At 44.6% G+C, this 26682-nt stretch overlaps 1 protein-coding gene across 1 annotated transcript; it reads left to right on the plus strand.

Moving 5' to 3' along the window:
• Positions 1 to 1449: 1449 nt before the first annotated feature.
• DDX51 (DEAD-box helicase 51) lies at positions 1450 to 26682 on the plus strand. The gene is made up of 15 exons (XM_088477852.1): positions 1450 to 1587; positions 8891 to 9605; positions 9717 to 9867; positions 9995 to 10140; positions 10221 to 10292; positions 10401 to 10507; positions 10616 to 10724; positions 10820 to 10962; positions 13724 to 13922; positions 14092 to 14207; positions 14859 to 14975; positions 15531 to 15632; positions 17472 to 17535; positions 23083 to 23217; positions 24227 to 26682. Exons 1-15 carry the CDS (start codon positions 1565 to 1567, stop codon positions 24248 to 24250), a joined length of 2223 nt encoding a protein of 740 aa, XP_088333978.1. The 5' UTR covers positions 1450 to 1564; the 3' UTR covers positions 24251 to 26682.

The following is a 26682-nucleotide window of genomic DNA, read 5'->3' on the forward strand; positions in this document are numbered from 1 at the left end:
GCCGCTGTCCACTCCTCCGGGCACGCTCTCACTCTGCACTATGGGATGGGAGAGATGTCATGACGTCACTCCCATTACCTGCTGCGGAGGGAGCCAGAAGGCGGAGCTCATGAGTGAGCTCCAGCCGGCTCCCTCCGTGGACGCAACAGCCAATGAGAGTCTGTCTGACTGCTATGTGTGTTTTTTACTGTGTAGGGCAGGCCGCTGTCACTGCGGTCTGCCCTACACTTGTATGGCACGGGGACTAGCGGGGCTAGTTCAAGCCCCTCGGGTAGTCCACCCATTGGCTGCTGGTGGCACTGCCAGACGACGCCCCCCCTTTGGCCGGCGACCCTGGCGAGTGCCATCCTGGCCAATGGGTAGATACGCCCCTGCCCATCTGCCCCCTTGTCTTTCTCCACCCACTCTCCTCTCCATCCTTCTGTCAATGTCCCTCCTTTTGCTTGTTCCTCTCTTTTCTCCTTCTTACCTCCCCCTTTCCCTTCAATCCTATCTCTTCCCTGCCACATCTATTCCCCCACTACATACCAGCCCTTTTCCCTTACACATATTCCACCTCCCCCTTACAAATCCCCTTCCTCCACCCCACACAAGCTCCCTCCTCCCCACTACAAATCCACCTTCTTCCCCTACACCTCCTCTCCCATACACATCCACTCTTTGCATTCAGCGCCACAAAACTGAACCTAAAGATGGCAGGTCTGTTACTAAGTTACTTATTTATCATAATCCGCACTTTTAATGTAGATGTGATAAATAGTTTACACCCAAATTCGCAATGTATTAATTCATATTTTCATGCAAATTTACTAAAATCTTCTTGCCAGGAGTAGAGCTCCAGTGTGATAGCGTAACGTTATCACACTGCTTTCTGGTTCGGGTCCTCGGCACGCACTGTGCATGAACGGCTCTCAAGGGCATTACCCTATCGGGGCCAAGCGCCACAATGTGCTGGTAGAAAAGCCGACGCCACTTGCTTGTGTTTGCCCTCCAGGCTAAAAGTGCCAGCCAGCCCCTGCGTACATCTCTGAATCAGGCCCTTTGTTCGTTTGAACATGTGATGGTCAAAATCCATCGACCATCCATGATTAACTTATCTAAGGACAAGCCTATCTCGGGGTCATCGGAGGACATCCGCGGTTATTGAACTGTTGCAGTCCATGATAAAAATGCTTTGCATGGGGAAACATGGTGATTATAGCATTACATCTATAAAAGCAAATTCTATCACTTTATAAGTAATAGTAAACTCACGTTAATCAGTAATACTGCTGGGTAGGCATGTTATTACCACGCGGCAGGAGCAGCACTACACAACTCTTAAAATCACTGCTGCAGATTTAATACAAATTTACATCGATCGTACGGGAGTTTGTGGCAAACATATTAGAATCCAGCAGGGGGCGATAGAGTTACTGTACGCACAGACCGCCGGCAGCCATCGCCCACTGTGCATAGTGATGACGTCATTGGAGCGCGACCTCTACATGCTGTGTTTCCACGTGATTTTCCTCCGTATATAGCGATATATAATATTATAATCAATATTGGTGTTTGAATCGCGATGTCGCTGTTTGTCATTAACAGGTGATGTATATAACCTCCTATAGGTGCATTTTATTCCGTTGAGCTCTGGTGCTTTGCAGCATCTGCGGCACCAGAGAAACGATTTAGGTATCATGTTAATTAAAACAAGCAGCTGAAGCTGTCATTAGTCTGGTTCCCAGCCACCTCCGCTGCTGGAGGCGCCTGCCCATACTACTTTCCGTGCGCAATGCTTTTATCTCCTATCAAATGAAGGGATACATTTCCTCAAAATTATTTTTAAGAGCTAAAAAATAAATTCCTTTTTGGGGAGCACTCTTTTGCAAGTAAAATGTATAGAATGACAAAATTCTGAAAATATGATGTAGATGAAAACGTACCTCCTTATTACTGTTTCTTCTAAGAAAATAGGGCGTATGGACTCAAATAGTGAGTCCACCTAAAAAATCAATAAAACCTTAATCACTGGAAAAACATTTCATTAGCAATACTTCCAACATATTCTGTTGTCTGTAATACTGCTTTTATACCGAAATTCCGGGTCTGACCCAGAGGTTGGAACAGTGTTCCATTCCGGAATTTCCCCCGACGCCAACCCAGGATATTCCTCAGTTGGTGCCGTTCACACCTTAGCGGGTCTGCATAGACCCGGCTTTTCCGGCGTTGAAGTGGACGCTTGGAGATGACGTCATCTCCAAGCGCCACTGAAGCCGGCCAATCGGCAGGCATGCGGCACAATCCTGGTCACCTTCACCGGGACACATCGGCAAAGTGTACGCATATTAGCAGTGTAGAGAAATTATTTCAAATAAACTCATATAACTTAAGGTAAAAAGATCTCATAGGCACTTAATTGTCTCATATGATTAGGGTAAACAAATTCATAAGAAAACCTTGTGTTACTGCTGTACATTAATAAGATAATTAATCACAATCACAATTATCACACCAATGTTCCAATATATCTCAAGTATGTCTCAATGGGGGAGATGTAAGAAGTGCGGTTTAGCGGTAAATGACAGGAGCGTTATGCGCCCCTGTCATTATCGGCACTGCTACCTACAAGATAGACTGCTATCTACAAGATAGCAGCGCCGATAGCCTGAGCCCTGTATGAACGGTCAGATCGCCTGCCACAGTCTGGCGATGCCCTATCCCCACAGCAGGGACAGCACTCTCCCTGCTGCGGCGGCTGCCGACTCCAGGGCTGCATGCGGGATCTCGCAATACTTGCGAGATCCCGCGCATGCTCAGTGGAGCCGGCCGGGACTGAGACACAGCGCATCAGCACTAGGCTGATGCGCTATGTTCTCCGGCAGGGATCGTCGGAGTGGGGAGTTAACGCTCCCCCTCTCTGGCCGATGAGATATTCATACATGGGTAGCACAGATGGTGTAATGGTTAGCTTTACTGCCTCACAGCACTGAGGTCATGGGTTCGTTTCCCACTACAGCCCTACTGTGTGGAGTTTGTATATTCTCCCTGTGCTTGCGTGGGTTTCCTCCGGGTGCTTCTGTTTCCTCCCACACTCCAAAAATATACTGGTAGGTTAATTGGCTCCCAACAAAAAAATTAACGATAGTGTGTATGTGTGTGAGCATGTGGTAGGGAATTATAGGGCCTGATTCAGAGCCGGACGCTCTTTCAGAGCGCTCGCTCTGAATCAGTGCTCGCCTATTGTATTTTTAGGGCGGCCTCCTGGCTCGCACAGCTAGTGCGAGCGGCCAGGATGATGGTCGCGATGGTCAAGACCATCGCTACCATCGGACTTGCGACGAGACCCTTGTGGTAGGGTCTCGTTGCCGCAAGTCCCAGTGGACTTCTTGCTCTTACAGAGCAAGAAGTCCACCCACTGACATCACTTTTGATGTCAGTGGGGCCGGCCACCAAAGGGGGCGTGCTGTCACTCAACATCTACAGCACGCCCCCTTTGTAGCGAGACCCGGAGTGACGGCTTGCCCGTCGCTATCCGGGTCTCGCACATGCGCATGACGGAGCTGCCTCCGTCGTGCGCACTGGGCCAACATCGACCCGCTTGCGAGCGCACAGCGCTCGCGAGCAGGTCTGAATCAGGCCCATAGAGTGTAAGCTCCACTGGGGCAGGGACTGATGTGAATGGCCGAATATTCTCTCTGTACAGCGCTGCGGAATATGTGTGCACTATATAAATAACTGGTAATAAATAAATAAAAATAAAATCTCATTGTTAGTGCTTCCTGCTTCGCCTCGGTAAGGAGACGAAGCAGGAAACTTTATAGCAGCACGTTAAGTAATCTAGCTCAGTTCCGACCTTTAGCACATAGGGCCTCATTCAGAGGCAGTCGTTAGATGCAAGCGGTCGCTCTGAATCAGGGTGGCCGCTTGCATCCTGAACGGCTGCCTCCTTGTCGATCGTTAAGCTGTGGGTTAACACTCACAGCTCTAACGACCAACATGGGTGATGGTCAAGACCATCGGGGCTTACTACCAGACCATAGGGTAGGGACTGGGCACCCGTAAGCCCGAGGGAGCTTCCTGCTCTGTTAGAGCAGGAATTTCCCCACTGACATCAGCAATGATGTCAGTGGGGCCGCCCCCAAACGGCAAGTGTTGCGACTGGAACGCCTCCGTTTGGCCGGGCACGCCCCCGGCCAGCCCAGCAAACGGGGCGAGCTGTCACTCAACATCGACAGCTCGCCCTGTCTGCTACAAGACCTCTAACGACGGAGCGCCCGTCGGTTTGCCGGGTCTCGCACATGCGCATGACGGAGCCTGCTCCGTCGTGCGCATGCGCGGTGGGGCAACATCGAGTCGGTTGTGAGCGCTCACAACCGACTCTGAATGAGCTCCATAGTCCATAGCTCTTTAAACATATGAGTCCAGTGTTTTTCTCTTTGTGGAAAGAATTGCTGCATTTAGGTCCCCTAAACGCACTTGCAATGCGATCTGGGCATGCCAGTAGCGCCCATGACTGCATTGCAGATGTGATCATAGCGCCGGGATGTATTATCCAGCACATGCAGGGAGAGGGGCCCCGAAAGGAGCCTTGTCCCTGCGATGTGCCGGAGAGCTGCCGCGCATACGCAGTCCTGCTTACTGCACTTGTGCGGTGGCCATTGCCGGGTGAGGGTTCTGGAGGAACTCTCCGCCACCTAATTATGCGGTGTGTAGCCCATAGGCTACAGCTGCTAACGCCATCTTCAGATGTTGGTAAATTTGGCCTCATCGCATCCCCCAAGAAACCTATGGGGGATACGGCTGCCTGCTGCGGTCCCTCCTTATTACTTCCGGGGCATACTAAATATTTGCGGTTAACCCCTGAGAATGGGTGTTTTCAGGAACATAGCCGCAAATATAGATGATAAATGGGCCCCTTAGTTACAGTTACCAATGCAATAAATATGGACCATATCACTTAAACACATAGAGAAAACATGTCATTTCTATAGATAAAGGCAGTAATTTTTATGAGCAATTGATTAATAAGTGAGTAAGTAAATTGACATTAATCGTAGACAATTGCTGTGTTTTATCACAATTTCCATTATGTCATTAGTACAATAAAGGCAATGATCTTCATGAGGATCACAGGTGAACAAGCTTACCCGGCGAAACGCGGGTCCTACTTCTCTTCCCCCGTTCCCTATGTCTTCCATGCGGGGATAGCGTTGTCTTGGAGCATTATTAGAATCTATTCGGCACTCACTGTGCAGGCAGTCCTTATACAGTGAATGTGGCTTCTGCAATGTCCTAAGTGATATCACAGGCCATCTTAATCCTAGCATGTGAGTGCCTGCCTCCACTTTACTGTTGTTTCTATCAGCCACAACCACTGGCCCCTGTCTCTTCCAGCGTCCTGTCTTGGAAGAGGCTGGAAAGCAGAAGGTGTCAGTGCATCTGTGTGCTGTACTACTCACTATCTATGTTCTCATTCTCATTCATGCTCAATTGCTCATGAAGATCATTGCCTTTATCTGTACTAATGACATATTGCCTTTTGCAATATGTGATATGGTTTATATTTATTGTATTTGGAAATTGTGATAAAACACAGCAAGGAGTTATGATTAATGTCAATTTACTTACTTATTAATCAATTGCTCATAAAAATTACTGCCTTTATCTATTTAAATGTAATCAGTATGTAATACTGGCGGCTCAAATCCCGACACGAGAAAACCGACAGCAGGAGATCCTGATGCTGGCTGGTAAGTACCCTGGACTCATATATCATTGCTTAAAGAGCTATGGGCTATGTGCTAAAGGTCTGAACTGAGATAGATTACATTGAGGCATACTTGAGATATATTAGAACATTGGTGTGATTGAGGTTAATTATCTTGTTAATGTTCAGCAGTATCACAAGGTTTTCTTATGAATTTGTCCACCCGAATCATATAAGACAATTAAGTGCCTATTACCTTAAGTTCTATGAGTTTATTTGAAAGAATTCCTTTCCAGTGCTACCAAATGCTAATGCACATTATACGTATAAACAACGTTGAAACATACTTCGCCGATGTGAATTAGAGACAACAGAACATGTTGGAAGTATTGCTAATGGAATGTTTTTCCAGTGATTAATGTTTTATTGATTTTTGGGTGGACTCACTATCTTTAAGAGTCCATTCACCCTAAACAGTAATAAAAGGTACGTTTTTATTTACATCATATTTTCAGAATTTTGTCATTCTATATATTTTTCTTTCAAAAGAGTGCTCCCCAAAAATGAATTTATTTTTATTTTTTAGCTTTCGCTAAAAATAATTTTGAGTAGTTCTACTTTATTCCTAGAAGCAACACCAACCTAAGCACGTAAATTAGACAATGGGCCGTATTCAATTAGTGGCGAAAATGGCTGGTTTTTGTCCAAAAAAGGCGATATTTTCGCCAAAAAAAACAGGCGAAAATGCAATTGGCAAAAGAAAAACTGGAGAAAATTTTTCTCCATCCCAGACCAGGTGAAAAAAAAGCAAAATCCCTATTTCTTGGCTACAAATGTGGGGATTTCATTCAGAACCCTTTGGACAACCCCCCCCTAATGATAAATTACACCCAAAAAATTTTGTAAGTTGCGCAGTTTGGCGAAAAACTACCGCGCAATTTTGGGTGTAAAAAAAAAAAAAAACATTGAAAATGATAGTAAGCAATTTTTTTTCCAGGAAATTACTGTTCCACCTAAATTGGGAGTACGTTAAAATGGGTGCAAGTACATTTCCGTGTCGTAAAAACACAATTTTAAAAACTGTAAAAAACCACCCGCTGCGACCCTGTGCGATGTTTAAAACACTTTACACATCCATACCGCCCCCCCGAAAAATCAGACCCAATACATTAAAACCATTTTCAATGTGTTTATTTTTACCCAAAATTTGCGTGGTCATTTTTCGCCAAAGTGCGCAACTTACGATTTTTTGGGGGGGTAATTTATCATTAGGGAGGGTGTCCAAAGGGTTCTGAAAGAAATCCCCACATTTTTTGCCAAAAATAGGGTTTTTGCATTTTTTTTTTCGCCTTGTCTGGAATGGAGAAAACTTTTCTCCAGTTTTCTTTCGCCAATTGCGTTTTCGCCTGTTTTCTTGCAAAAATATCGCCCTTTTTTGGCGAAAAACGGCCGTTTTCGCCAATGGCAAAAAAACGTCACTTTTCACCGCTAATTAAATACGACTCTGAGTTAATCTTTTACAAGCAACTATTTGGTACTAAACATGTGTCACCTTCATACTATATAGTCTAGTGCCGTATCATACTAAATGTTTTCAAGGGTACATTTACTGAAGGAGGATCTATCTGCAACCGTTCCCAAACTGCGCCATTACAGTCCAGGTTTTAAGGATATCCATGCTTGAGTCCAGGTGATTAAATCAAATTGACGGAGGTACTAATTAAGGCCCTCATTCAGAGCCGTACGCTCTGAGCAGAGCGCACGCTCTGAATGAGGGCCGGCCTCCATAACTATGGAGCGTCCTCCTGGACGCTCGTATAGCTGTGGGTCACCACCCACAGCCTATACGAGCGTGCAGTTTGATGGGCGCGATGGTCGCGACCATCGAAACTGCGTGCCGGAGCCTGCGGTTGAGGTTTTCAACCGCAAGGCCCGGAGTGATTTTGGCTCTATCAGAGCCAAAATCACTCCCACTGACATCACTAGTGATGTCAGTGGGCCGGCTTCTGACGGGAGGCGTTCCCTTAGGAACGCCCCCGTCAGGGAGGCACGCCCACTACATCGACAATCAACAATCAACATCGACAGCACGCCCCCTTTGATCAGACACAACGAGCGAAGGAAAGTCCTTCGCTCGTCGCGTCTGGCGCATGCGCACGACGGAGCTCCCTCCGTCGTGCGCATGCTCAGTGCAGAACATCGACCCACTTGCGAGCGGACAGCCGCTCGCGAGTGGGTCTGAATCAGGGCCTAAGTCAATTGTGCTATATAATGGATATCCTTAAATCATGGATTGTAATGACAAAGATTGGGAACCTCCGCTGTAATGTGTACTGGGTGTCCGTGCAGTGGGAATTGGGTGTGATGTGCAATGTGGCTGGTAAAATCTAACTTTTAGCTAAATTAGTGGATGTAAATATTGAGACCTGCAAACACAAAAAAAAAACCTCCTTGAGGAAAACTGTCTAGATTATTTCATATGCCTGGTGCTTTTCCCAAATCACCAGGCTGCCAATACACCTTGTGACTGTTTGGATACCATATAAACAAGACCTATTTGCTCCTCTGTCTTCATTTACACTAGTATGTAATAGTAGCTCTGTTGTACAACACTGGAAATAAAATTGGTGTTTTGTTCCAATACTGTTTTGTGCAAGTAAGTATGTTTTCTTTTCCCCTTTTATACCATTTATATCCAAACCACAACATTTCTCTTATTATGCCAGTGACACACTAGGGATTATGTAATTGGGTGCGATCTGCAGCCGTTGTGGGAACTCCTGTTAATCTTTCCGTATTTTTAAAGCGGCAATCATTTTAAAGGTAAAACCAGCTTGGATTTACTTTTAAAATGATTGTTGCTTTAAAAACGCAGGCAGACTCACAGGAGTTTTCTGCACCGACCGCAGATCACACCCTATTACAGTGTTGGCTAACCTTGACACTCCAGCTGTTCTGGAACTACATAACCCAGCATGCACTGCTACAGTTTTGCTATTAGGGCATGCTAAAACTGTGGCAGGGCATGCTGGGATATATAGTTCCACAACAGCTGGAGTGTCAAGGTTAGCCAACACTGCCCTATTACATAAGCCCCCTTATGTGTAATAGATTCTGTTATGGTTCAATGTAAAATTGCCTTTTGCATTAGCTCTCATTAATTAGCTTATTAATGCACTATTAAACATTTTCAAACCGTAGGTACCTTGGTGATGAGGTCGATCCATCTGAAGATCGCTCCAAAGCTTTGCTAGAGAAGTTACGTCAGCAAGCCAAAGAACGGCAGCTGCAGTCACATGGTAAGGCGCAAGAAGGAAAGGAAGTCACTGAATCCAGCAATGTAGAGAAGGTGGCAGATATTGCTACAACTAAGCATCTTAAGGTGAAACCTAAGAAACGTAAGAAAAGTCAGATTGAGGAGATAGCGGCTGAGGTGGAAAATCCCACCTGTGATTCTGACCCTGAGGATTATCCGGAGACAGTCGAGGTGAAAGCAAAGAAACCACGCAAGAAGAAAATCAGTAAAGAAGAGCAAGAAGAGAACATTTGCTTGGAAGCAGCAGAAAGTGGGGATGGAAACGTGGAGCAGAAGAGTGGAACAGATCAGGAGACAGTAGAGGTACAAGCGAAGAAATCCGGCAAGAAGAAAATCAGTAAAGAAGAGCACAAAGAAAGTGTTTACTTGGAAGCAGCACAAAGATGGGATGGAAACTTAGAGCAGAAGAGTGCAACAGGTCAGGAGACAATAGAGGTACAAGCAAAGAAACCACGCAAGAAGAAAATCAGTAAAGAAGAGCAAGAAGAAAACAATTGCTTGGAAGCAGCACAAAGAGGGGATGGAAACGTGGAGCAGAAGAGTGGAACAGATCCCAACTCTATTCTTTTAGGTGGCTTTGAGACAAAACCTGTTCAGAAGGTAATGTCACTGTGTGTTGTTCACATATTCTCTTGTGTGACACATCTAAGTGCATTAACCTTTGTATGTTTATAACTTTCATAGTGATCCCATCTAACTTTTCTTGTGTAGGTTCTGCCTGTCCTACCCCAGTGGCTGGCATATCCTAATCTAGTGCAGAAGGATGTTAAAGATAATCTAGTCCCCATACACGACTTTCCTGGTCTGCACCCAAAACTTCTTAAAAAATTGGAAGCCAACAAAGTGAAATCTTTCTTTCCAGGTAGTAATATAATTATTTACATTTATATTCATTTTATTTCTTAAGTCTGCTTGGTTAGACCTTTCACATCTTAAAGATATACACTCTGTTCTTTTTTTTTTTTTCTATTCACACGTTTATACTTTAGTTCAAGCAGAAGTTATCCCGGCTATTTTGGACAGTTGCTCCCATAGTTTCCTTCTGGGGAGGGGTGGATTTCGCCCAAGGGACATTTGTGTTTCTGCACCCACTGGCAGTGGAAAGACTCTGGCTTTTGTTGTCCCCATAGTGCAGGTGAGTTTGCTGAAAGCACTTACTGGTGCTCTGTGTTCTGCAGCCGAGCTCTTATCCTTGGTATCTGTCTCTATTTATAGTCTCTGCTGCAGCGCGTTGTATGTGAGGTACGAGCTCTGGTCATGTTACCCACTAAAGAGCTGGCACAACAGGTAATTATTAAATGTTTGACTGGCTCAATCATGTACATCCAGAACCACCAACACATCTATTCCCCAATCATCCCCCTTATTTACCCACTTATATGTTTTTCCCTTTAGGTCTGCAAGGTTTTTAATATTTATGTGGATGGTACAGGATTGAAGGTTGTTTTATTAGCGGGACAAAAATCTTTCTCCAATGAGCAAGAGTCTCTGGTAATTAGAAAGTGAGTTTTCTTGTTTTCACATGATTCTGACATTCCACATCATTATTTTACTTTTTATATAATTGTCTACTAGCTGAGATGTGATCTTCTCTCCTGTCTAACTCTTAGGATGTCTGGGTTCTCCAGCTTGGCTGACATACTCGTGTGTACGCCGGGGAGGCTTGTTGATCACATTCAGCAGACAGAAGGTTTCAGCTTGAGGCATTTGCGCTTTTTGGTAATTTGGTCTCTAAGTAAAGTGTTTTGTCAATGAAGAAATTTTTGGGAGTTTTTTTTGTGCCTTTGTGTTGAGCTGTCATATTTCTTTTGCAGGTTATTGATGAAGCAGATCGTATGATTGATCGTATGAACCAGGACTGGTTACATCATGTTACTAAGGCAGTGTTCAAGTCCGAGCCTGGCGCAAGAGGAATGCTTTTCACTCGGAGGGAGCCTATAGTGCCTACAGCAGCCAAGTAAGTAACTGATTGTAACTATGGGGCCTATGTATCAAGCTGTTTGATACATAAAATTATGCAGAAACTGCAGTTTCTACATTATTTTATGTATGTCTCCTATGTGCTAATGGCACAATAAAGAAATGCCTTTGCTCGAGGCAAAGACAGAGGGAAAGACAAATTATGTCTATACTGGGGCACTCTTGAGTATAATATAGTAACAGTAATTTGAAAATATAGAAAAGAATATAAAACATAACCTTTAATAATGAACCTTAAAAAGGAAGGGGAAAAGGGGAATTTAGAAATACACTGGGTATAAAAATAAATAAGCAATTAACTAATCATACTAGTCATGGAAATGTGCATCATAAACTGAATGACATATCCATAGAGTGAACATAGTAGATTAATCGGTCACTCAGGTGACCAAGCCCTCCGGCGAAACGCGCGTCTTTCCCTCTGTCTTTGCCTCGAGCAAAGGCATTTCTTTATGTGTACTGCACAAAGTCTATGGGTGCACCACCAACCATTGGTTATCCAGGATTGTCCAAGTAATTAACCACTATGTTGGTTTTTCCTAATAATCTAACCATTTACTAATTATTTTCGATAGCTATAAGATATATTACTAGTGTGGACTCATCTTCGCTTTTTTCTTCGTTTCTAATGGCACAATGCAAGGGATTTCACAGAAATCTCTGGCAAAGTGCTAATTAGCGCTGCAGATTGCAGTCCCCATTATTATCAATAGGGACTATGATCTGACCCCTGTGTACTAAACTCTAAAAAGCAAAGCTTTTCGGAGCTTAATAAACCAAAATTCTAATTCTTAACGCTAATATAATGTTAAAAAACAATTGGAACAAATATGGATAGATAATGGGTGAATTTTATATAGAGAGCGTCAAAAAAATCTTTCTATTATAAGCAGCAGATTGAATCAATGTGCCTGTGGCAGCACACTAAAATACACCTGGAGACCAGGTGTACCAAACATGTACAAAATGAGCTCAATACCTGCGCTATGAAATGCTATAAATAATATGTAGAATATGAAGAATAGAGATTCCAAAAGAGATGATATGAGCAGAACACCATACAAACAAAAATTGTATATAAAAAAGAATTTTACTATGATAAATTCGTTATGACCGGTCAAAAATAAGAAAACAAAATAGAAATGAAAATAAAAAATAGATATACACATACAAAATAAGCAATTGCAATGTTAAAAGTTAATTGGCTGTTAAGTTACTATATTATCCCAAAATAACTCACAAAAATAATAATAGTAATTATCAGAAAAATCACTGGAGGAGGTGCATCCAAAAAATATTTTTTAAAAACATAAATAGTAATCCATACTGTTCGCATCTATGCTAAATAGTCCTCAGTATCACCGGAGATAATGCACTATTTGCTACAAAGTCACAGCAGCCTGTGTACTTTCTCGTAGCAAGCTTGTCACATGTATAACTTACAAATCCTTTGATCCGTGTTAAATACGAGTATGATACTGTAAGCGGTGGAGGAGGCTCTGGAGAGACAGGTCATAAGCGGCTCCTTACAAGTCAGTTGCTGTTAGTGTCTGTCCGGCTGCGTCTCGATCCTGCCTCGACTCCTAGCTGTTGGTTGTTTGTCCAGCGAGACCGCAAGTCTCATGTACCGATGAGAAAGTTATGTATTTGATAATAGGTGCAAATAGAATAGCTTAGCCCCAGTAGTTTACACCATCTTCAGATGGTATAAAATACTGTAAGTCTATGGAGGCTCCAGGGGCAGGAGAGAGAGCTTTCGATCTCTCTCACAGCCTCCGGCCGACTCCGGAAGCTTCCCCTGGAGAAGTCTTTTACAAATGTGAAAGACTTCTACTAAATGTCAGGGATATAACTCGGAGGGACAGCGGTTACCGTAACCACTGTCCCTGCGAGTTCCCTTTTGTACATAGCGGGGATATTTTCATTAAAAATTAAAATATCCCCTGCGAGTTGGACCGATAATAATTGCAGCAGTACTGCGATTATTGATACATAGACCCCCTATATCACTTAATCACTGTTAACTTTGTACCTTGTGGCTTTACCTACAGTACAGTAGTTTTGTCATACATACTTTACCACACTATATGTCAGTGGTTCCCAAACGCGGTCTTCAAGGCTCCCCGACAGTTCAGGTTTTATAGATATCCATGGTTGAGCGGGATGCAATCGGGAAGCCGGCTGACATTATACCGACAGTCGGTTTCCCGACTGTCATATCCCGGCGAGGGTGAAATGCCCGGCGTCTAGATGTAGACGCCGCTCATTTCCCCAACACTGGGAGACCGGCGCCCAGCATCCCGATTGAAGGGGGGGGGGGAGGGTTAGGGCTAGGGCTCCCAGTGGGGACTTAGGGTTAGGCACCTCCCCGGGAGGTTAGGGTTAGGCTAGGGGGAGGAAGGGTTAGGGTAAGGCACTTGGGGGGGAGGTTAGGGTTAGGCACCCCTAAGGGAGGGTTAGGGTTAGGGGGTAGGTTAGGTTAGTTAATACTTACCTAGGGACTATCGGGATTTCCAGCGCTGTCGGGCTGCCGATGCCAGGATCTGTTCCAGTGTCGGTCTGCTGCTGCCGGTTGAGCACAGGTAATTAAATCAAATTGACTGAGGTACTAATTAAGTCACCTGTGCTCAGCCAAGGATATCTCTATAACCTGAACTGTTGGGGAGCCTTGAGGACCATGTTTGGGAACCTCTGCTATATGTCATTATATTTATATTATGTTTGCCTTTATCCCCCAGTTATTGCCAGGGTCAGGTCCCCTTGCAGAAACTGCTTTTCTCTGCTACTTTGACACACAACCCAGAAAAACTCCAACAGCTGGGCCTGTACCAGCCCTGGCTCTTCACATCCATATACAGGCAGCCAAAACTAGATACTGCGGATTCCGTGACTGAGTCGCCTTCTTCTGGACACTATTCCCTACCAGACGGGCTTACGGTAAGCAGATGGGATACTTATCAGACGTGTTATTTTTTTATTTTTTTGAGAAATATCTAATTTTAGGTGTTCGTTTCAGGAAGTGTTATTGTAATGCTAATCGCAGTGCAAAACAAGATCTCAGTAGGTTGCTAGAAAATGAAACAACTGTTTTCTTTATCTTCTTCAGCACTATTACATCCCCTGCACCCTTAGCTCCAAACCGCTCATCCTCCTGCACTTCTTGCTTACGCTGCGATTTTCCCGTGTCCTCTGCTTCACCAACTCCAGAGAATCTTCCCACCGGTGAGTGACATCTCCTGGACCTTTTTGCAGTAGCTTTTCCACTGTTGTTTCAAAATCACTACTGGTTGGAGCTTCTGATGTGATGTACTTCTGTGATCAGTGACAAGCAAAGTCCCTTCCTATTTTGGGGGACTTTCAAAGTCTATGTTTTATATTGTTTTTGTTCACCTGCATTACGTTGCAGTGCTGTAACAAGGCTTCGGTGCACCCTGTGCTGGCCCTGCCCCCAGAGCACATGATGTCATGATTTTGCACAGAGGGGGCGTGGCCACCAGCACCGACATGCAGCACTGCTCAGAGTGTCATGAGGATGCTCGGAGGGCCTGTACAGACAGCAGGGAGCATGCCTGGAGCATACAAAAGTTGCTACAGGTGGCACTGACGCACCGATACTGGCTGAACAGCACCATACTAGCCAAAAGGAACGGCCGTGGGGCAGTGACGGTGCCACCCACAGAGCCCTGCACCGCTCGCACAGCCCTAGATATGGCCCTGTTTGGATGTTTTCTAAATAGTCACCAAAACTCAGAGATCACCTGTTACTCTACATATTTGAGTGTGTGCATTTAACTGTATAAAGTAGAAGAGACTGTACCACAAGGGAAAACATCACTGTTCATCTCGTAGTGTGTGTTTCCTTGTATTTCACAGCTTGTTCCTGCTCATAAAGCTTTTTGGAGGAATCACTGTGGCCGAGTTCTCCTCCCGTCTTAGCCCCGGGGAGAGACGGAAGACCCTGAAGGATTTTGAGCAGGGAAAGCTACAGCTGTGAGTTGGAATAATGTCTTCGGGCTTAGGCACATCATGCCCACGTCTCTTCATCTGCTCATATTTTCCATGTTTTGTTTTGCACTTATTATATACTGTTTGTGTGTGGGGTGAGACTTTACTTAACATACGCTCTTCAATTGTTAATATAATAATAGTTATCTACTTACATGGCTTAAATGAAGTGGTAAGTCACATTTAGCTTTTATGTTTCAGTTTCCAGGACTTGCTTATCGGTACTGCAAACCCCCTATAGATCGAGTTTCTTTCCGCCATTTACAGAATACACAAACTTTATCTTTATAAATACTATGTACAAAATCTTAAATGCAGAGAATAAAAATAAATGGGAAAAAAAAGGATTGATATAAAAGTATTGGGGGCCACTGTTAGGATTTAAATAAAAAAAAATATTAATATTTTCACTGGAACTCCAACACGAGTTGCACTTATGTTTTAGAGTTTCTTTAGGTAAATATCTGACAATGTACATTTGGTTTGGTGCCGCATATATTACTTTACACTTTTGTGTACTTGCCTCAATCTCAAATACAGGTTAATAAGCACAGATGCCACAGCGAGAGGAATCGACACCAAAGAAGTGAAATGTGTAATAAACTATGACGCTCCACAGTACATCCGAGTATATATCCACAGGTATATACACAGGGCATGGATGGGCTGAGACTCTTACATCCACATTCTCTATACATTTGTCATGTCAAAGTTTTTTTATTTTGTTTTTAACACTTCTCTTAATGGTACATATAAGGATACTTGCAAAAAAATAAATAATAAGTACAATATTAAGAGATCCTTAACCTACATTTTAAATATTTTCCCCTTTGCATTTGTCTAATGTAAACATTGAGGGGCGAATGTATAAAAACATTTTACGCTATCTGGAGCTGTCTGACAGCGTGCCGCCATTGCAGCAACCTCTGCTATCTGACAGCGTGCCGCCATTGCAGCAACCTCTGCTATCTGACAGCGTGCCGCCATTGCAGCAACCTCTGCTATCTGACAGCGTGCCGCCATTTCAGCAACCTCTGCTATCTGACAGCGTGCCGCCATTGCAGCAACCTCTGCTATCTGACAGCATGCCGCCATTGCAGCAACCTCTGCTATCTGACAGCATGCCGCCATTGCAGCAACCTCTGCTATCTGACAGCAGGCATGCCGCCATTGCAGCAACCTCTGCTGTCTTGACAGCAGGCATGCCGCCATTGCAGCAACCTCTGCTATCTGACAGCGTGCCGCCATTGCAGCAACCTCTGCTATCTGACAACGTGCCGCCATTGCAGCAACCTCTGCTATCTGACAGCGTGCCGCCATTGCAGCAACCTCTGCTATCTGACAGCGTGCCGCCATTGCAGCAACCTCTGCTATCTGACAACGTGCCGCCTTTGCAGCAGCCTCTGCTATCTGACAGCGTGCCGCCATTGCAGCAACCTCTGCTATCTGACAGCGTGCCGCCATTGCAGCAACCTCTGCTATCTGGGCAGAATGTTTATGTCTTGTGGTTTTTTGTTAATGATTTGCGGGTGTGTGAATTCCACATAATGTTCACAAAGGGCAGCTCACAGTCCTTATTGTTCATCTTTGGTTTCATGTGTAGCGCTCTGCCTGTCCCATATAGGATTCTGATGTTATATTCAAGAACAAAAGAGAAAAGCAAGATTTGATGTCAGGTGCACTTGTTGAATCACAAGATTGTTCTCCTACATAATTTTTTCTGAAAGGATAATAAAATTAATCTTTATTAGTAATTGTTTTAAAATATGTTGTCCAAAGATTGAGGTGAAATATTGTAAAATCAAATTATATATGTGTAAAGAAGAAATAAGAGTGTGGTATAGATTTAAAAATTATTCCAGCCGCTATCGGACTCTTAATCTGGTTTATCAATTCCTGTGATTACTGTATGGGGCGGTATTCAGTAATAGATACAGACTTCTAGGTAATATTACTGAATACCGCCCCATACAGTAATCACAGGAATTGATATACCAGATTAATTAAGAGTCCGATAGCGGCTGGAATATTTTGCCTCAATCTTTGGACAACATAATATTTGAAAACAATTACTAATAATTTTATTATCCTTCCAGAAAAACTTATGTAGGAGAACAATCTCGTGATTCAACAAGTGCACCTGATATAAAATCTTGCTTTTCTCTTTTGTTCTTGAATATTACATGAAATAAAGATAGTCGAGTGGCACCTCCATTGAATACATTACTATAAATAATATAATGGAGAAATGTTAGGATCACTTCATTTTTTGAACCATATAGAAATTTCTGGATAAGTTATTAATACATATCGGTGCAGGATCAACCGTAAGACTTTCGTTTCTACTCTGTGCCCTTTGCTGCATATAGAGAAGCCCTTCACTATTTATGTATCCCGCATTACTAAACTAATGGAATGGTAAAAGAAATATAAGCTTAGGAGTCGGCCTTCATTCATAGGTGGCTGTGTTTGTATGTGCAGGGTTGGAAGGACTGCCCGTGCAGGGAAGGCAGGTCTGGCATTCACAATGCTTCTGAAAATTCAGGTAAGTGATTTTACTCCTGTGCTCTCCACATGGCAATGTAAGGTGGCATTCTTTGCATGTAGCAATGTTTCTTCTTCCTCCACTAGCGGGCACAGGGATGACATTGAGTTGAGACATAGCCTGGAGAGGAGAGTCTGGGCACCAAATAGTTAATTGAAAATACCCACAAGCCCAGGCTCCACTCCTCTCCTCTATACCCCAGCCACTGGACCTCAGTTTAAGTTTAATGCCAGCAAGAGATGGGCACCTCTTTTCAGGGGGGACTGTGTTAGATGGTCCCCCCGCAATTTATTTTTAAATTTATTTCATTCATTTAATTTTTTTATTTTTTTTACTTATGAGTGGGCAGTGTAAGGTGTCCTATAGGACGTCCCCATTGGCACTCCAGGGCCGAAGCACTGACGAACGGGACAGTGACTTCGGCCTTTGACTTCTGACACTGGAGCCGCAGCTGGCGCTGACAAGGGGACAAGGTAGGGCGGCTCTCTACTGGCAGGGGGCCACAGGTTGCAGCTGTTACCACCTGTGTAAGAGACCACCGGCGGTACTGGCTAGTGGGGGCTCCCGGTCTCCCACGCCGCCCACTAGACCACCAGGGAAGTACAGTGCAGCAGGGGGCAGCTTAATAGCAGCCACAGCCATTACCCTGCGGGTCTGGCCAGACGGGGGTGGGGCCGCTTCCTGTTAGCCCCTCCCCCAGCTCTGGGGCGCACTCTTCTCAGGACGCTGAGCGGCTATTTTCCTGCCTCACTGGAAGAAAAACTCCTGTCTCCTAAATAACTTGCTCCCTGCAGCCTGGTTATATAAATTTAACTCCTTTCTGTCTGTATACAGCTGGATCGTTGAGTAATATTGCCCATATTATCATGCATTGAGTGGTCTGTGAGTATTTCTTCTCTGTGTCTATATGCTTGCTGTTATAACTAGTCACTTAGGGGACATCCCTGGCAGAGTGAGTACAGCTCTCAGTATATTTATACTTAGCACTTTAGACCATTTTTGTTACCTCCCTTTTGGTATCCGGTCATTAGGTCTACATTGTCTAGATAGACAATGTTTAGGTAGACAATGGAAGTTAGGCAGTAGATAAACAGGGTCTGACGGTCGACTAGTAACAAGGTCGACAGGTACTGAAGGTCGACTCACTAAAGGTCGACATGTACTGACAGTAGACAGGGTCATTTGGTCGACATGCGAATGGTCAACACATGGGTTTTCCCCTGTATGGTCGACACATGTTTTTTTTTTGTATTTTAGCCTTCATCTTTACCCTAATCCTAACCGTCAGGGTAAGTGCCTAACCCTAAAAAAAAAAAAAGTGTCAATCAATTGCACGTCGACTATGAGTGTCGACCTAATGACCATGTCGACCTTTAGTGTGTCAACCTTCAGTACCTGTCAACCTATTGCCTGTCGACCTTCAGTACCTGTCGACCTATTGCATGTCGACTTTTAGTACATGTCGACCTTCAGTACCTGTCGACCTTGTTACTAGTCGACCTTTAGTATGTCGACCTTCAGACCCTGTCTATCTTCCATTGTCTACCTAAACATTGTTTATCTAGACAATGTAGACCTAATGATCCACACCCCTCCCTTTTACCTTTGTCATTTGGGTGTGTGGGGTTTTCTGTAACGATAACCATGTTCAGAAATAAGACTCCCAAGGAGGTGGATACTGCAGTGATGCGCACCTGTAAAAACTGTGGTGTCGTCTTTTCTCCTCAGGACACGAAGCACGATGGCCTTGGCGTCACTTGCTTTATGGCCCTGTAACAGGCAATCTCTGCCGCTGAATCCAGTCAGGAACTGGCTTGGGTGTCTTCCGCGAGTCCTCTAATGGTTCAAGTGAAAAGTGGCCATGGTCATCCTGGTGACTCCAAACCGACTCTGTTGGGACTGGTTCTTAGATCTCCAACTGCTCCTCATTGAGAAACCCTGGCTGCTACCTCTTTGACCGGACCTTCTGTTTTAGGTTTTTCGTTACCCAGTCTTGCAGCGGCTGCATTTATTGGCGTGGCTGTTGAGGCCGCTATCTTTAGTCATAGCGGGGGTTGATGGATTCTGTGGTTCCCACCGTATTCTTGACTCGCACACCATGTACGCCAGTTCATTATAATCTGGTTATCTGATGTGACCTGGCGTACAGAAGGGGAGTTTTTTATCCCAACACTGCTTCCGTTTCCTTCTTCTTCGGGGCATGGCCGCTGGGTTACGCCTTGGTTTTCTCAAGGTTCAGGTCTCTGTATTGTCAATATTTTTCAGCGCCGCCTGGCCTTGTTCCCTCAGATTCTAACTTTTCTTCAGGGAAGTTCTCCGAATACAGCCTCCATTTGTCCTGTCTACATCTCTGTTGGTTCTGATGTTCCTCCAGTCTTCTCTGTGCGGGCCTTTATTTTTTCTAGGAGGTGGAATTGAAACTCCTCTCTCGGAGTCTGTCCTCCTATTGGTCTTGCTTTAGGCCAGGAGGGAGCTGGGAGTCCTCTCTTGTCGGCCTCCTTCATCTAATTTTTTCATGAGGTCTGTGATGATATCAGTGACTTGTCGTTTTTCCTGCCTACAGGTGATTTCAGCCTTTCACATCACCCACCAGAATGTGTTCTGGTATGATCGGATGGCTCTCTGTAGTCCCTCTTCTTGGATGTGCTGCGGGTTCTTCAGCTTTGTGGCCTGTACAGCAGCATTGTGGAAGTCGGTTTTCCTTGTCTTCTTTTTGGATGCTGCTAATGCGATTGACCTACTTCTACGCAGACGGAGGGCCAGATGGATCCGTTTGGCCACCCAACAGGTGTCTGTTAGGTGCCTGTCCTCCTCATTTTTTCATTTCCTGCGCATTCCGCAGTGCGGTGGGTGCTTCTTGGGCTGCATGTCGTGGTGCCTTGGCAACTCACCTTTGCTGTGCAGCCACTTAGTCCACACTTTTGTTGTTTCTATTGGTTTTTATACCTTTTGCGGCCTCAGAATCTACTATTGATCACAGGGTTTTGCAAGTTCCTCAGGGCTCTCCCACCCAGGGGGAAAACTTTGGGACGTCCCCAGTGTCTAGATCTCCAGTGTCCCCTGGTGGTTGAAGGAGAAAATAGGATTTTGGTACTTGCCAGTAAAATCCCTGGACGCCCTCCCAGCACTCCTTTACATGTGTTCTGTTTTTACATTCATTGTGTACACTATGTTGTTATGTGTTTTCTATTCGGCTTTTGCCGTCTTTGTGATTTGATTCCTTCTCCTCGGGCTCCATTTTTCTAGCTGGGGCTTCTGGGGGATAGAGGGGGAGGAGTCTCTCACACTAAGATTTAAAGTGCCAGCTCCTCTCATCCACCCGTCTATACCCCAGGGTCTAGATCTCCAGTGTCCCCTGTGGAATCGGAGAAAGGGATTTTACTAGTAAGTACTAAAATCCTATTTCCTGCAGGCAGGTTTGGATTTTGGCTTCCGGCTCTCGTCCTTGAAGGTCCAGGTTTCAGCCTTGTCTGTTCTCTTCCAAAGGCAGATAGCACTGCTCCCGGACGTGCAAACCTTTTTCCAGGGAGTTCTCCACGTTCAACCACCATTTGTGTCTCCTGTGGCTGCCTGGGACCTGTCTGTGGTTCTCCGAGCCTTCCAGTCAGCTCCCTTTGAACCTTTACAAACATGTTAATTTGCGCTGGTTCACATGAAAAACAGTTTTTCTTCTAGCCATCGCGTCGGCCTGGATTGTGTCTGATTTGAGCGCACTGTCATGTCGCGCCCCGTTCCTTATATTCTATTCGGACAGGGCTGTGCTGCGGACTCGCCTGGGCTACCTTCCCAAGGTAGTGTCACCTTTCCACAACAATCAAGAAATTGTGGTACCTGCTTCCCTGACCTTGGATTCTTCTCAGCCGGAAGCTTCTTTGGACGTGGTGAGGGCTATCCAGATTTATGACAAACCAGTCATATTCACAAGTCGGATTCTCTGTTCGTCTTATATGACGTTCATAAGAGGGGCTGACCGATTGCTAAGCAGACCTTGGCCCATTTACTCCACCTCACCATTCGGCAGGCATACTCCTTGGCAAACCTTCCTACCCCTGCCGTCGTGACTGCCCATTCCACCCGGTCAGTGGGGATTTCTTGGGCAGCTCACTGTGGGGCTTCTACAGAACAACTCTGTAAGGCTGCCACGTGGTCGTCTGCTCATACTTTCATCCGCAAATACGCCTTTGATACCTCTGCATCCTCGGACGCCAACTTCGAGCTTTCTGTGCTCACTGCAGCTCAGAAGCGTCCCCACCCATAGGAGACAGCTGTGGGACGTCCCAGTGTAATCCCTGTGCCCCATAGTGGAGGAAGAAAAAAAGTAGACTTATGTGCTCACCCTGACACATCTGATTGCCGGGGTGTGTTTCCTTGGTGACCTGTCAGACCATACAACCATGGAAAGTACAGCCGGTGTGTGTGCAGCACTTCCTTCTACCTCGTGCCTGTAAACTAAACTGAGGTCCAGTGGATGGCTGCAGGGTATAGAGGAGAGGAGCCTGGGCTTGTGGGTATTTTCAGTGAACTATATGGTGCCCAGACTCTCCTCTCCAGGCTATACCCATTGCCATTCCTGTGCTCCCTATGAAGTTGAATAAAAAGTCTTAACAGGTAATAGCGTAAGTCTCCTTTTTGCCTGAATGATGGGGATCCCAGAGGATACTGTTCTAGTGTTTGATAATTGATAAATTGGACATCAGTGTAGAAACATTTTGTCCATGGAAATGTTTATCTAAAAGTTATGTATTGTACTGTAGCTAACAATGTCTAAAGGAACTTGATTGCTTGTATGTGAAGTGTCGGTATACTGTGTCGGTATACTCTTAGGAGAATGTATGTATCTGTAGTTCACTTATCACTTGTTTCTCATGGTTTTATTTCCTGTTCCTCAATGGCAACTTCTCTCTTTAAATATTACACAAGTTAAGAATACGTTGTCCTTACCAGTCCTCTCCAGCAATCATGTTCTTAGTATTCTACAGCAGTTATTACAAAACAAAGTATTTCCCTTTCTGAGCCCTCTCTGTCCTGTCTTGTTTGGTTCAGCACATGGTTGGATAGGTCTCTTTGTTTTACTTGATCCTGGGCCTGCGTAGTGTGCTCAGGGAGATAATATCCCTCTATGGCCTTTTTCCCATGGGTATCAAAAGAACATTGAAACTTTGAGGATAAACCCATTCCAAAGGCCCCATACCCAGCAGTGTTTCCACCTTCCTCTCTTCCTTCCCTCAACTTAACATCAGTGGGTGATAAACCTACCGCAGCTTTGATTATCTTCTATATGCCAACTGGAAGTTATATTTGTCATGTTCTGTGGAAGAAACCCTCTGTGCAGGGGGAGAACTTAGTGTTGTTTCTCTGCAGACTGACATTAAGCAATAAAGCATCTCTGCATTCCATGTCTAACATTGACAGGTCAGTCCGCGCTACAGAAGGCATACAGGGACTTGCTCCTTAATTATGGGAGCCTCTACCTACTGTCACTTTGCTTTTAGTGCTATAACTGAATGGTATGTCTGATGTTTTCATTCCTGCATGTATCTTCCTCAGGAGCAGAGGTATATAAACATGCTGAAGGAAGCGGGCGTGCCACAGTTACAGAAGCAGCTGGTGAAGAGCGAGAACCTGAGGCATTTTGAGCAGAGATATGAGGAGGCTCTATCTCAGCTGCAGAGGGTTGTTAAGGTGATTACAACCTCCTTATACTCTTGCAAAGTATCCCTAAAACTCAAGTTAAATAGAGATAAAACTATAAATTCAAAAGTTCCTATCTGACAGAACTTAGTATTGTTTGCTATGTAGTCCCTGTCTGTGTATTTTGCTTTGAGAGATATGCTGCTAATTGTACAGATAATTGCGACTTTATCTTAAACATTTTACAGGTTCTTGAGACAAATTAAATGAGAATGTTATGCTGGGTACACACTGGCAGAAATATTGGCCAGTGTGTACCAGCGATATGTCTGTGAATGACATCATTCACAAACATATCGCATCGGCTGTGCTGCACAGACAATGGCAATCATGTATCCGTCCATTGTGCTGTGTGTACAGGCGGTCAGCCAATCGCCTGTACGCTTGCAGCGGAGGCCGCGGGGAGGGGGTCGCGGTTGGACCCGTGGCCAGATGACAGATGATGGTGGTCAGTGTGTATGAACAACCATCATCTGCAGATATATCTGTTAGGTGTTTACCCAGCTTTGCTGGTATCCCTAATTTGTGTTGTATGTTTACTGGCAGGGGCGCCGAGAGGGGGGGGGAGCGGGTACAGTTTACCCGGGCCCGGCGGGGGCTCGGGTCTGGTGCCGCCCCCCCTTCACTTCCTCCCTCCCTCCCTCTGCAGCAGCACAGCACACAGCGTGTGCTGGGCTGCAGCGGGAGATTGCTTGCGGCTTCTAAGTAGCAGCCACAGCAATCTCCTATGCCTGAAGGGGGGAGCGATCACACTGATCGTGCCCCCCACTGGCTTTGCGCCGGGCTGAGGGGCTCACAGCGCCCCCTCCCCGGTGCGCGGCGCTGCAAAACACTTTTTTTTTTTTCAAGGGGGCGTGGCCACGCCTTCTGGAATTAGGCCACGCCCCCCTCTTTACTGGGGCCCCGCGTGGCTCTCTACGCCCCTGTTTACTGGTACTGTCTATGGATTTTATATTGTATATGATATAAGTTATTACACTTCTATCTTTTCATTTCACAGAAAGAACATGCTCAGAAGCGTTGATGACTCGTAATACCCGCTGCCAGTGACCGGAAACAATTTGGTTCCATTGTTAGGAACTTACAATTACTGCTCTGTTGTTGGTCCAACAGCACAGTATGCGAGGTCTGGGTCCATACATGACAATTGCTTGTGACAACCAGCATTCAGACTCGTCAGATGGACACACCATTGTATTTGAGGACTATACTTTTAGCGAGAGCTCAAAAGTTTTTCATTTGTGATTAATCCTCAACCGGTAGCATCATACAGCCTTTTAGTAATTTGTTTACTGAACAGAATGACTCATATTTTTGTATTGATGATAACATTGGGTGATTCACTGTCACATCTAACTAGGGGGTTTGTTAATTTTTGAATGCCTGATCCTTAAACACCTTCCCCTGCTGATCCCGTCACCCAGGGGTGAGATTCTCTGTTTCCTGAGTATGGGGATTATGTATGGTCAAGAACTTGTTGTCAAAGTGGACTATAAGGGAAAATAGAACAAATGGATTTAATGTTCCTTTTAAAGAAGACATCTTTTTACTACAGAATACAAGCACAGCTTACTTGATTTAGGGCTCTATTAATGTACATAATTAAATGGCTACTGGAATATATCACTGTATATCGCATCATATTGATGTAAAATATAGTAATGTTTTGTAGCCATTCAAGAAATTTTACCTTATCGGCGACGTCCTCCAATAAACCGCCCATCCATGATCCCAGTAAGCAGTACAAAAAATATTGTGAGTCTTGTAAGTCTTCTGCACAGTGCGCATGCGCTGGCAGTGCCTCGTGCCCCATTGTCCGCTCACGTCAAAGGGCAGAAGCTGGACACAAGGAGTGAAGCGGTGACCTTCACTGCTCCTCTCCCCCTACCGAGGTAAGCTTCATCATCTCATGATGGCGAAATGAATTAGCGATGCGAAACGTAAACATGATGTATCTGCTTCTCTGAATCACATTCTCCATACTAATGTATGGGGATGCAATATATACATTAATTAGGAGGACGCCTTGTGTTGTTGAATTACCTGTACAGTAGCGTGGCCCTGATAGGTCATTTAATCTGCAGCCCCTTTATCTTCATAATAGAAGGCACATATCACTCACTAACTACTGGAACACATGCATGCCTTATTTTCATAAGCTCATGGAGTGTTCTTAACATAATACCCATCATTTTTCAAATAGGTAGTGCACAGGATACAGTATCTCCGTTTACATTTTACATGATCAAAGATAGTAATGGAGAGGAAATAGTCATTTACAGAGGTTTGAGACTGGAACAAAAAGCATCCGCCAAAAACACCGTCACCTATTGCAACTTTATTTGTTGTGTAAAATTAAATGTAATTGAAGTTTCCTGTCTATTTAATTCAAAAATAAGCACTTTGAATACATTTAATGACATACTATGATGTTGCTTTTCTTTACTATGTTGGCCATAGAGGTGTTTTTTTTTTTACTTCATATACAGAGAATCTAACTGAATAACAGGCTGTAAGCTGCTACCCGCCGCGTCTGGGCTTTCCATGTGTCCTGTTTTCCCCATCCAGTCCTGGTAATATAACGTTGTGACTACCTAGAACTGCGTTCCTAAATTTCCGAGGGAATGTTTCGTCACCCAGAGAAGCACATGATCACCTTTACATCCCAGGAAATCACATCATGTTTAGTATAGATTTCTGCAGCAACGTTTAATGTATGGGAGTCAGACCCATGCTAACAGATGGGACCCACCTTAAAAATAGTTTTTTTATATATATATTTATGTTTTAGCACTTTTCTTCCAAACACAACCTGGACTTCAGTTATATTTAAATACACACAACATATTGTCTAGAATAGGAGGAGTCCTAATTTTGGGATAGGCAAACAATAAAATTGTTTTAGAATAATACATTTCTAATAATTTGTACACATTTGTGGCCGATAGGATTTCACTGCAAGCTTACACTTAAGCAGAAAATATTTGGGAAGTATAATCTGTTTGGCACACAGTTCACAATTGGGCCTGTATTGTACATTCATTTATAAGCTGCACAAAGCATTATTGCTGAATAGTTCTCAATATTTAAACTGTAATATAGGTAGGGCCAAGGCAGGGGGAAAAAAACATGCAATAAGTGTTCCTATAATCCGGATAAGGAACACTGTAGGATAATCTCTCACCCTCTCTGTCTGGGTTCCCAAAGCAGCCACGATCCTTACCGGTCGCAATTGCAGGACTTTGTAGTCGGCACATGTGGCAGGTGGGGTTTTTGACTGGGGCGGTACACCTGTCAAACCGTAACGCAGGTGTCCGAAGGCGAGCTCAGGGAGGACAGAAACCTCCCGTGGAGCAGAAGGGAGGTTTCTTGGTCTGCCTTGGTCCGAAGGCCCCATCTGGTACGGGGCCATTTGTCTGTTTATGTGTATCAATAAATTTTTTAAGAATTACATTA

This window comes from Taudactylus pleione, unplaced genomic scaffold (genome assembly GCF_031769625.1).
Source record: "Taudactylus pleione unplaced genomic scaffold, aTauple2 ptg000205l, whole genome shotgun sequence".
Classification (NCBI taxonomy): Eukaryota; Metazoa; Chordata; class Amphibia; order Anura; family Myobatrachidae; genus Taudactylus; species Taudactylus pleione.

Excerpts from the sequence above, each read along its gene's own strand:
- DDX51 (XM_088477852.1), top strand. The coding sequence starts at position 1,565 with ATGTCGCTGTTTGTCATTAACAG. Across the intron at positions 15,633-17,471 it reads ATCCGAGTATATATCCACAG|GGTTGGAAGGACTGCCCGTG; the intron begins GTATATACACAG and ends TTGTATGTGCAG. Across the intron at positions 17,536-23,082 it reads CAATGCTTCTGAAAATTCAG|GAGCAGAGGTATATAAACAT; the intron begins GTAAGTGATTTT and ends TATCTTCCTCAG.